Source organism: Corvus hawaiiensis, chromosome 30 (assembly GCF_020740725.1).
Source record: "Corvus hawaiiensis isolate bCorHaw1 chromosome 30, bCorHaw1.pri.cur, whole genome shotgun sequence".
Lineage (NCBI taxonomy): Eukaryota > Metazoa > Chordata > Aves > Passeriformes > Corvidae > Corvus > Corvus hawaiiensis.
In genome coordinates, this window is record NC_063242.1 from 12,844,084 (window position 1) to 12,856,861 (window position 12,778).

A 12,778-nucleotide genomic window follows, 5' to 3' on the forward strand; every position below is an offset into this window, starting at 1 on the left:
AAATTCTCTTTACCATTTTAAGCTTTTATATAATCAAAATAATCTTCTAGACAGCCAGGCCTTGATATGCACCTATACAAGGTTTTCTGAATGCTAATTAGTTTCAGATGCCAGGGCAACAATCTCCAAAACACACTGAAGCACGTGTACAGAATGTATTATAACTCCATTTGTAGTCAATGATGTGAAAACTTTACAAAGCTGTTGAATAATTATGATTACTAATATCCCAATTAGGCTGAACAGGTACCTAGACATTCTCAGTGCTAGACACTTAATGAATTTTTAAAAATAATTTATTTCTGAATTTGCTCTCTGGTCTTAAAATCAACAAGTAACATGACTAATTAAAAAGACATCGTTCCATCGTTTGTTTGGGATTTTTTCAAGTTTGCTGCTTGGGATGCTTGAGTCAGTCTTGCCAGTCTGGGACAAAAGATTGCACCCAACAACACAAGAAAATCGAAAAAAAGTTTCAAAGCTATCAAAGATCAAAATGAGTAAAGAATTATACCTAAAGTTAATTCTGCTTACTTTATTAAAAGTATTATGGCTTAAAAATCTTAATCAAATCAAATTCTGGGCAGAATTGTTCTATTTTTCTGTATCCCTAAAAGAAGTAAAGACAGAAATCAGGACTTCTTCACAGTAAGCAGTGGACAAATCAAAGTAAGATTGTCTTGACTACAAAAGTTTAAAATATAAGTAAAGCAGTCGTGGGGAAAGGAAGCAGTCTTATTTTGTGGGGTAGGAATGGAACCAGTTTGAAGTGACTGCAAAGAAAGCTGTTATTATGAGTGAAACAAGAACAGTGGGCTGCAAAGAGATACCAAAATAATTAACATCACCTGCAAATCCGGATTCCCTTGGATAATGAGGACAGGTCATTTGTTCATACTTAGATATGCTTCACCCATGTATATATTTACACATTTATGCACACAAACATGGTTCACCAGAGTATCCACAGCAGCACGTTCTGCATCCTTTTCCTCCCTTACATCCAATCCAGGTGGAAACATAGGAAAAATGCATAACCATTCCTTCCATTTTCTCATCTCAAGAACTCAGGAAAAGCCCCTAACAGAAGTATGAACAGAGTCACAGACAGCTGGCCCACCACAGGAACAGAACACAAAGACAATTCTGAATTTACACCAAATACTTAATTATCCAAAGGCAGCTTAGTCTTTTTTCCAGCTTTGGAAGTAACTTCCAGTTGTGCTTCTAAAACTGAACAGACATAGGCTTGTGTACACTAAGGCCCTTCTCAAACAAAGCTACCAAACTTGTTGAGGTAAGGCAGCAGACAGAAGATTCCCTCTATTCCAATTCTGTATTCAGAAGTACACAGGCATCACATTAATTAAGGAAACATGCAACACCTGGCAGAAAAGAGGGCAAAAGAAGCATGGTCACAGACAGGAACTTACATGTTGGGAGAATAAGGAGCTGACAAGACTTCTCATCCCTGGTTTAATTCCTTTTAATAAATTTTCCCTTCCTGGTTTCCAGACTGCTGAGAAACAGCAGCATTAGTATACTTTTACTTAACACTGATGGCATATACCAAAGGCAATGCAGAGGGTACTTCAAGTTTTTCCTCCCTGTTTTTTCACATTTCAATTGTTTGAAAATGCTGCTAAACAAACAATCTCCTACTAAAATGAATTTTGCTCACACTCCTACCAACCTGAAGAAAGGAATAATGCACAATGCCGTCAAAAACCTGCATTTCTAGTTTAAAGCAACTTCAGGCATACAGCTCCATGCTAAAAAAATAAAATAGTAGACAGAGCCAAAGGCTACCAACAACATGGTATTTGAAAAATCATGATGGTTAAGTCCCAGGTGACTGAAAAAAGGGAAACATTACACCCATTTTTTTGAAAGGGTAGAAAGGAGGACCTCAGGAATTACTGACCCATCAGCCTCACGTCTGTGCCTGGGAAAACCATGGAACAGCTCCTCGTAGAAGCTATGCTAAAGTACATGGAGGATAGGGACTTGAGACAGGCAGCATCCTTCACTGAAGAGAAGTCCTGTCTGATCAACCTGATGGCCTTCTACAGTGGAGTGACTACATCAGTGAACAAGGGAAAAGTTACAAATGTCATTTATCTGGAGTCTTTAAAGCCTTTGACACAGTCCTCCACAACATCCTTCTCTCTAAATTGGAGAGAGAGTTGATGGGCGGACTGTCAACTGGATAAGAAATTGGTTGGTCACATCCAGAGGGTAGTGGTCAATGGCTCAGAGTCCCAGTGGGCACCAGTGACAAGTGGTATTCCTCAAAGATCCATATTGGGACCAGCGTTATTAAATAGCTGCATTAATGACACAGAAGAAGGGATCGAGTGCACCCTCAGCAAGCTGGCAGATGGCACCAAGCTGTGCAGTGCAGCTGACACACCTGAAGGATGGGATGCCATCCAGAGGGCCCTGGACAAGCTCGAGAAGTGGGCCCATGGGAGTCTCTTGAGGTTTAACACCACCAAATGCAAGGGGCTGCATCTGGGTCAGGGCAACCCCCAGCATCATTCACAGGAACGAACAGATGGAGAGCAGCCCTGCCGAGGCCAGCTTGGGGATGCTGGTGGATGAGAGACTGCACATGAGCTGGCAATGTGCACTTGCAGCCCAGAAAGCCAATCATATCCTGGGAACAGGTTGCCCAGAGCAGTGGAGGATGTCCTACCCATGGAAACAAAATTTCAGGTCAGATTGGATTGGGCTCTGAACAACCTGGTCTAGTTAAAGTTGTTCCTGTTCATGGCAGGGGTGGTAGACAAGATGACCTTTAAAGGTCCATCTCAACCCAAACTATTCTATGATTTTATGACATGGTTAACAATGGCTAAGGTGATGGTGGAACTGTTGTTCAATGACTCCTACAATATAAGAACTGGAGAGTGCTCAACTAAATCAGAAATAATCCAGTTTATCACAGAAAAAACAAATTCTGTTGAAAGAATATACAGTGAACTTTCGGAGCCTGCTGCCTCATGGAGCTGTGGAAACAAGGTGTCAAAAGAGTTAAAAAATGTGAACAGGTGAATTCACAAACAGGCCAATAAATGGAAAAAAAGGCATAGGTGGGATTCTACCTCCCATCCTTATTCATCTGGTGGCAGATGCTGAGGAAATGGAATTGAACCAGTAAGCAGCCAGGCTTACGTCATTACCCTAAGTAACATCTTTGTGTGACTTTCAGAGACAGAATACTGGGTAAGATGCATAATTGTGGAGCGCTGAAGGCACTATTGCTCATATTAAAATTTACATTGTTTTCACATTTTGAGAGTTAAAAACAATGTCTATGCCTGCCACTGAACTGTAAAAAGGTAGGGGCTGATTGCCAGACCCCAGCATTACCTCATGGAAATGTGATATTAACAAATCAGCTTCTGGACTGCAATGCCTCCCCAGAAATTTAGCATTGTCTAAGAGGAGGCAGCTTGATTCCTTACCTACAGCAAAGAATCCTCTAACAGAGACAGAAATCAGGTAGCATCAACTGTTTACACATAGATTTTATTTCTGTATTTACAATGCTTAAAATAAAATATATCAGTATCTATCTATTTTTAATAAATGCAAAAATAGAAAACTTCCATTTTCATCAAAAGTGCAGAAACATAAATTAGAAAATGACAACTTTAAAACATACAATGTTATTTCTCAATGTTTTTACGATCAAAACAGATTTGTAAAACAAGCACCATAATGTATCTTACAGAAGACTTTTCATCAAAGCAGCATCACAGGGCAAAACAAGTAGGACATTAGTATGGAAATGTAGTAGCAAATCTTTGAATATTTTAAATGGTATGAACTGTTATAAATTCTTATAAACAGTTATAAAACTGTTCTATTTTTTTGCAATAGCTTTACCCCATAGCCGAATGTTAATTGGGCCATATTTGGCTGTCAGCACAACGAAGACATCTTCAAACATTCCTTCTGCCTTTGGCTTGAACTGGACTGGCACATTGATGAAATGACAGGATCTAAAATGGCAATTATGGGCATAATCATTGTTAATAAACAAGTAAATACTACCAGATAGACAAATTCTTGTCTACTTTTGATTTTCATGAAAATGGTATACTGGATGTGTGCTGGACCATCAAGTTTATTTTTATAGATTTGATTATCTGTTTTTCTTCTGAAGGATTTTGATTATGAAGGTCATTTTTTCCTTCTGATTATACAAAGTAATACAATACTTTATTCCTGCTAGTTTACTTTGATAAGGCTGGTATGCCTCTTGACAATACTGACAGTGCATAAACTTTATTTAGAGCAAAATTACTACATTTCTTCCCTTCAAACATCAAACAAGTACACTAAAATTTTCAATTCTTTTTTGAAATTCATGCATCTGAAGCTACTAAAGTAATTTTCATTACTTCTAATTGCCTCCACATTAAGAAATATTTTTCTGAATTATTGCAAATCAATATGTCCATCCTCAAACAGCATTTTAGAAATTTTACACCGTTTTAGGTTACGTAATTCCTCTTCTATTTGGATTACATAAAAACATACCAAATGTAATGGGTGGCTGTGTTAATTGTCAAAAGCCTAGACTGAATTATTAGAAAATATAAGCTGTACAAGCAAAAGCTGAAAATTTTGATTGGCAGTCTATTGGATTCTGTGGCATCCAATAGAAATATCCAGCACTGAAGCAGGTAGCAGTAACAGGCACATACTGAAATAAGGAATTATGAACAGCATCACTTAGTAGAAAAAGAAAAGATAGCTTTGTTTGCTTTTACTGTAGCTTCAATTTTCTCTCCTTATATAGTATTGTCCAAAGCCCTCTGGAATGTGCTTCCTTCCCCTACTTTTTCTCACTGTGTTCCTACCTTTTCATACTCCTTTTCTCTATACTAATCCAACTTATTGAAATCAATCTGTGCTTTGACCCTTCTACTCTACCCCTCACCTACATTTGAAATGGTAATACCAGCCTTACATACAATTCTCATTTGCTAGTATCATCCTTAGTGCTGAAGTAGTCACATCAGCAAATTTTCTTTTTTTAACAACATCCTGGTCAATCAAATAAGAGTACACACATTCAGAATAAAGACGGGGATGGTACCGTATTTTTTAAATCAGGTTAATACAAAAATAAAGAAATAATTATACCATAGCGAACTACAATCAACAGTGCACCAAAGGAATACAACCGAATCAGTTTCATGTCTCATCCTCGACTGCCAAGTGTCGTATAACAAATGTGGCAGTGTTTGTCTTTTTAACCATCTATGATATACAGGCTAAAGATGTTTACTCAGATTATTTTTTTAAAAATCCATTTTTTTAAGTGAAGGGCATCAGTATGATTATTTAATCAGTAAAATGCATTATGTTAGAAAACATAAATTTTAGTAGGAATAGAGTGTGAAGCTGCATATAACTAGGCCACCTGAGAATGTACAAAAGTAAAACTAAATTCAGTAGAAAGCCAGAAGAGATGCAGAAGTCTGTATCATCCCCAAAATAATACATGTATGCTCCCTGACATATTATATAACATTTACTCAAAAAGAACAGTATGACCAAAATCAAACTTACACCATATCAAAAACTTAACAGTAAGTTTTGCTCTTTCAGAAAGATGCCCACATCTGGCTGTCAAGTATTAATTTCCAGAGTATGAACCATGTGACCTCAACAGTACTGAGGCAGAGCAGTTTCTTAGCATATGACAGCTACATTAAATTCTGCTTGATCTCTAAATTCAGGTGTCCATTTGGTGGGTGCTAAACACATTACTGTTCTTCCCTAAAAGCCAAATAAGTCAGAAATTACATAGTCTCTTTTGTAGGAGACAGTTGATTTCTCACAATTGAGATAAGGCTCATCACACTTGCTTCCTAGCCCAAAGGAAAAGATGCTATTTTCATTTTCTCAGCTAACAAAACTGGGAAGTTCAGACTCCAGATATAACAGCTCTTTGGGCTACTCCATAACATAAATGTTCTCAGAAATGAAGCAACCTGGAAGATTTTTCTCCAGTACAGTAATCAGAAACTAGTCAAGAAGGATAGTGTCAGGACAAGTAGAATTCTGCTGCAATTAACTCTTTTTCTCTTAAAAAAAAACCCTTTTATTTCAAACTTTCCACTACACCTGCACCTCAGTCTCTGAATAGTGTATGGCCTTTACAGGTTGTTGCACCAGTTTCAAGAGGTATTTCTGAGAAGTCAGGCATGTCTGAAGCCTGCTTCATAGACAAACTAATCCTCTAGTCCTCAAAACACAACACTGGAATAGGTAAGTTGAAAAAGAAGAGTATGGGCAAAAAGTGCTATTTAAACCATAGTAACCAGATGGTTCATCAATGAACAGTGAGCACTGACAGAAGGGTGGCTACTGGAAACAAAAATAATTAGTGAAGGGAACAACTCAACAAAACAGTTTTATCTTTTACTAGTATGCAGAATATAAACTACCCTGTAATCAGATAGCTTCTGAAAGCAATAAAATTGGGACATTTTTGTTTTCAAACATTTTTAAGTAGGCATAGCAACCTGGTAGTACTTCCAGAAACAGAAACTTGCCATTTTTTTTAATGTTTAATTCATATATTTGTATCACTTAAGAGCCATATTATTAAAAGTATTATCTTTGCAGTAAAACAAATTCTACTCTGTCAACAAATAGAACTCTTTTGGGTGTAAGTTGCAGACAGAATTCCACAGCAGTGCTATGTACTGGTACTGGGGATGGCATAACCAACTGAAGAACTGGCAAAGCCACTATACCAAATTCAGAAGGTCAGACTCTTGATATTGGATACAAACTTTCACTTTCTTTATCCAGATTTAAAACTTGATTATACAGGATTACTTTCAAATTTGGCCCACAAAATTAAGAGCATACAATAGACCATGTTTAAAACATCATACTTTTTTGGTTAAAAACATATAGGTAAATGGTACTTTCCATTCTTATACTTATTTAAAGACTAATATTCCAAGTTCCTGTGAAGAGTCTTCTCATCCAATTAGTTTTGAGCATTACTTCCAAAGACAGCCAAGTTTAGAAGGAAACAGCTGCCAGTGGCTTTTTTGATACCCTCCTTGATGCTATTCTCAAATAAAAGCCATTAAAATCACTTTTAACACTTTTTTAAAAGCATCTATCCAAGTCAAGTAAATCTGTGCTTTATGCTCATAAATGGGAGAGCACTATGTCGACTTCAGAGAAATTATTTTTTAAAAAGATAGGAAAAACTGGTATTTACAGCCAAAGAAAAAACCGCCAAAGTTACTAGGAAAAAAAAAGACTGACTTTTAAACTTGTTAAGTCTACTTTAGATAAGTGCAGTAGGAGTTCATAATCTCTTGCAGAAAATATACCAAATAGTTTTTTCAGCATTCCTCAACAATATTTTTGAAATATCAAAGTGTCTTCCAGTGAAGTTACTCATTTTTTTGTCAAGGATGACAAAATCAAGTCATCCTGTCCTCTGTATGCTACAGTACAGCCTCAGACAGATCTAGCTGGTTGTCTTTATGTGGATAGATTTTATCCTGGTCACTCCCCCCATAAAAAACCCTTCTGTGCCATCTCATGTGAAATATTCAATAAAAAGATGACAGTTAAATTGAAGCACTAACACATGCCTAGGTGGAGTTATAACACTTGGCACTGAAAAGTGGCCTTAAGAATACCTTGAATACCTCTGGCTAACACCACCACAGCCCTATCTTTGTGATGAATGTGGAGCAGATTAGGAGGCAGAATATCTAACTCCATTTACAATTTGCTCACAATTTCTGCTCTCTATACCCTTAGCTTCCCTGTGTTTAAAATGGGAACCTGTTTAAACACTCAGAATGTATGCTGTATCACTTCTAATGAAATGGTTGCATTTCTGCTTCCTGACAATCCTACTGTTGCAGATGAGCATGTGAGATGCTGTACTTCTTGAAGAGATGACTAATACTACTGTCACATAGTTGTTGTAATGAACTCCACAGATGACTGGGTTTATTTTCAGGACTGTTATCACCAACTTAAAAATTTCTTCTATGCAGGTAAAATGCTGAAATACTTGGTATGACCAGACAATTCCACTAGCTGCTCAAACCTTGTATTTGCAGAGAATCTTTGATGCAGCTCTGCAGGTTTGTCAAATTAGAAGCATGATGAAGGCAATTTGCTGGGTCTGTTGTGCAGAAAGTATAAATGGAAGGAATGACTTGATTGTGCACAGCATGCCAAATGGTTACATGAAGCATTAGGCTTAACATTAAAAGCACTGTTAGAAACAATTTGCAGGGAAGAAATTGGCAGATGCAGAAATAACTGTGTGGGCTCATTCTGCTTCGAACAGAGATTAGAGAGTACAGCTTAGGAAAAAAAAAAAAAAAAAAAAAAAAGAAACCCAACCAAAAAAACCTCACAATCCCCCCCCAAACCTTTAACTATAAACAAAAGCAACAAAACACCTCCCAGCCCTTTAGTCAGACATCCAGAATATTTATATCTACATTTTAGCACTCTACATATACAGAAGATATTTATCTCACTGCATTAGTTGGTTAATTTTTTTTTTAGGAGAGAATGTTAGCATATGCATTACTCACCTTAGAGAGTATTTCAAGTGCTTGATGTAGAAAGGCTCCCTGGGACTTACAAATTTCAGCTGTAATTTAATACAAAATGCTCAAAAGTGCACTATATTTAAGCCCATCATATTCAATTTATGACATGTTTAAGATAAATCAGGTCACTTACAAATACAGCTTTACACAGACCCAAGGTTTAAAAATAAAGAATGCCCACATTTGTGAACAACAAACCTATGCAAATTTTGATCTACTATATTTTCATATTAATATATTACAAATACACACAGTTATTCAGTCAGACAAAAGAGAAAAATTACACATCAAAATTCTTCCAATATAGACTTTTGGAACTAGCAAACTAAGACTTGTACTATTGTAATTTTTGTCAATAGTAAAAGAGAAAAAAACAGTGCAGGTGAACAATTGAAAGGACTTACAAGTATCTATTTAAGATAAAGTCAGTCAAACTTACCATGTGTGTTGTAAAGGAGTTATTCCTCAAGTTGACCTTTAATGTGCATGTTTCCCCAACTCTGGTTAGAGGAAAAACGTAGAAGTCTTCTGGTGCATATACCCCTTGAATGACCTCTTTTTGTCTGATTTGAAAAAGGGATTTAAGATATTAACATTTCTGACCTATATGATCTGTGTATATTGATTGCATACTTGAAGTAACAGGTGTATTTTATGAGAATAAATCAGAAAAAATTGAAAGATCCAGAAAACATCAACTTTGAATATACAAAAAGTATACACAAAATTCTACTGTCAATACCAGTTCATTTACCACAGCATATCATGGTTAGACAACTTAGAAACTCAACTGAAAAGAAAAAGCATGGAAGACTGAACAATACAAAGCCACTAAGAGGTACTGGCAAGTCTGTTTTTACAGCTGCTTACTCTTTAACATAGAATCATAGGAGCATTCAGGTCAGAAGATACTCGGATGGTCTCTAGTCCAACCTCTGGCTCCAGTCAGGGTCAGATGTGAGGTCAGAGCAAGCTGCCCAGTTAGATCCCAAAAACCTTTGAGACTGGACTGCACAGACTCTCTGTGAAGCCTGTTCCACCACACAGATGTCCCAATAGTAAAAAAAAGCTTTGGTTGTGGGGTTGTGTTCTACCCCCACACCCTTTTACCCAGCTGCAGACACACTCCTTTCAAGTTCTGTCCATACATACCTTATTCTTTTTGGTTGTCCTTCAGAGTCAACTTTCATTTCTGGTGTAACTGGAACCTCAGTTTTTGTAAGGCCACATGCAGAAGCTTTCACAATTGGTGTCTCATTTTCTGTTTTAGCACTCTATTGGCAAAACCAGAGAAGACTGTAAACTTTGCATTCAAAAGTACTTAAGTATTCAGGTACGTAAGTCATTCCCCTTACCCAATCCAAGACTTCTTATTTAAAGAATAATCTTTCAGGAGTATGAGAGTCTGGATCATTTAGATGGAAGCAATTATTTAGGAGGAATACGTCAACAGGCTTCTGTGCTTTACGAATACTTAGTTATTACAAGACAGTTCACAACAAACTAGCAGCGCAGGTGGAATCTCAAAAAGGCTGCAAGCAACCAAGATTTTACTAAAAGCCAAAAAACCCCTCACTTCCTCTGCAGATATTATGCCCATATGCCTCAAGAACAACCAAGTTGGCTAAACAAGTGCTCAGAAAGAAGGAAGACATAAATCAGCATTATAATCTGAATTCTCAAAACAGCAAAAAGCTTTGTAATAAGTTTGTATTATGAACAATACATCCTTCTCAAAGAAAGGTCTCTCCAGAGAGACAGAGTCAGATAACGCACTATACGGTATTTTCCGCATTCAGAAATTAGGCCAAAATATTTACCATCACCAAGACCCCCATTTAGGGTATTCTAACACAAGGAGACAAGATCACCCAATGAGAATAATTTGACAAATAACCAATTGCAAATTCTGCGTTGCTTAATGAATCTTGCCAGATACTCTTTGGAGTCCCCTTGGGTCACAACATCTTAAACAAAGTTAAAGAACCAAAAGAACCTCCTACACTTACGGTTGTACAACATTATGTCAATTTTTGAAATGGTGCTGACGTTTTAGACAAGCAGTTGATTCCCTGACGCAGGGAAGATGAAAAAAATAGATTCATCTTCAATAGAGCTGCTATGACAAACTTGTCTTTTAGACATTCATTTCTTCTATTGAAAGAGCTGCTAATCAGTCTGTCAGAAATAGCAGCAGCCATAAAAAAAAAAAATCTTCATTTTAAAGAATATATTTTTCAGTTGCAAATAACCCATGAACCCCAGTAGAACCGAATACATAAAGACAAGAAGGGATTTGCAAATGTGTCTTGTTTCAAGAGCTTTTATTTTTCCACATAGTGAAAAACAATGGGTGTCATGCCTCTGTTATCATTCAAATTCTAATTTATCAAAAGGCAAGTTGACTGCATGAGAATAAGGTACATTATGGAAAATGATCAGAAGTTACCCCAGTCTTTATAAGGGCATCTTGAAATACTTCATGCTTTACCACAGCCTGTACTGACTTCTGCTGTTTCAAATGAGAGCAGTACATTAACACTCCAAATGGTTACAGTTGAATGCTGCTGTTCCAGACACCTCAGGAACACAGAAATTTGTATAGCTTGAAAATAGGAATTATTTTGCTCACAGAGTTTAAAAACGTTTTCCCTCCTCTCACTTCTGGGATACACAAAGATGATGAAGCTTTGTGCTGCTGATAATAATCAGATCAGACCTCTAAGTTAGCAGTAAGTCTTTTGTGTTAAGAATGAAAGAATTCATCTCAGTTTGCTGAAAAATGATCCATAAACTGTCTAACTGCATACCTTTTTAAAGTACGTAAACCATGTAAATTAAAAAGTGGCATGCATTTAACATTTGTAGTATCTTCAAAAAATAGCAGGGGTTCTTTACAAAGTCCTCAACTTTCTACATGCTAAAGGAGCAGTCAGGACTTTGGTGCTGTCCCAACCTTGTGGCAGGTACTTGCTAGTTCACCCAGAAGGGACCAATAGTTAGACCCAAATACCAGTCCAAGACTCCTGCACACAATACTCATTCTCAAGTCAATGATCTTAGAACAGCCCCCAGCAGCAGGAACAAATGTTCCTCAGGTAAAGAAAAAACTTAGTTTGAATGACCAGCACCGAGAGGCTGGGGCTGCAAAACATGTCAAACCCCTCTTTTCTTTGTCTCTGGGACTGGGTTTGGAGACATGCTGATCTGAACTCCTGACTATAGTTTCCAGTGGTGAGGACTGCAAACACATGCAGAGCATAATCAAAATTACAGTTAATTAATTTGTTAGGAAAAATATTAAAGTGGTATGTGCCATTGATTTTCCTAACTTAATGTTGTTCTTGCAGTTCTTTCCTGAGCTCTTCCAAATTTTTCATTTCTTCTGAAGTGGTGCTATAAATAAATACCACTCAGTCACTCTGAATGACAGTCACTCTTCCCACTTCATTCCATCAAAAGTCACATTAACCACAGCTGTAAGCCCCTACCTCAGAAAGACCATCAGACTCCAAGTCCTTTTCAAAGTTTTAGTAACACTGCCTAAACTCTTGATCCCTAGAACATAACACTTGCCTTTTCAACTAAAAGCTGCAAGTCTCTAAGTAAATGTTCTGTGTTGATCCCTCTTCTGAACAGATGCATGGTTCCCTACCTAGTTGATAAATACAGTATTTCCTTTTCAAATCTTTCTGAAAATGATCGTGACATGCATTTCAAGTATTTTCTATGAACTTTTTTCCCATGTGCAGAGATGCTATAAAGATCTAATTGTTAACAGCTTTGAAAAAAATCAAGAACAAATCTGACACAGTAGTTCAAAAACATTAATATCAAGTTATGCCGCTCAAAGATTTACACAACTCTGACAACTAGTCACGTTTTAAGAAGAGAATTCTTTAAAACTCTACAGTTCTGTTAATCTTCTCCTCATTTCAAGTAGCTTTAAACAGACAAATGATTTAGATATTCTCCTCACTTTCCGGAAAATTACGACCAAAGAATTTGATGAAAGCTGAATAAAAAACCCTCTAAAACCAAACATTATACAGGACTCTCATGCCAAAACTCGGAAGTTATTTAACATAAACTTTTTTACAAGTACTCTTTCAACACAATTAATTTGGAAAGAACAAGGAACCTGCAAA

At 36.8% G+C, this 12,778-nt stretch overlaps 1 protein-coding gene across 1 annotated transcript in view; it reads right to left on the minus strand.

Annotated features, from left to right (window-relative positions):
- Positions 1 to 3,503: 3,503 nt before the first annotated feature.
- Positions 3,504 to 12,778, minus strand: part of CEP192 (centrosomal protein 192) — a 71,286-nt gene continuing 62,011 nt past the window's right edge. The window contains exons 51-54 of the mRNA XM_048289166.1: positions 9,783 to 9,904; positions 9,070 to 9,193; positions 8,613 to 8,671; positions 3,504 to 4,010 (exon numbers count right to left, since the gene is read on the minus strand). Of these exons, the coding sequence (XP_048145123.1) occupies positions 3,872 to 4,010; positions 8,613 to 8,671; positions 9,070 to 9,193; positions 9,783 to 9,904 (444 nt within the window). The 3' untranslated portion in view covers positions 3,504 to 3,871. The remainder of the gene's footprint in view (positions 4,011 to 8,612; positions 8,672 to 9,069; positions 9,194 to 9,782; positions 9,905 to 12,778) is intronic.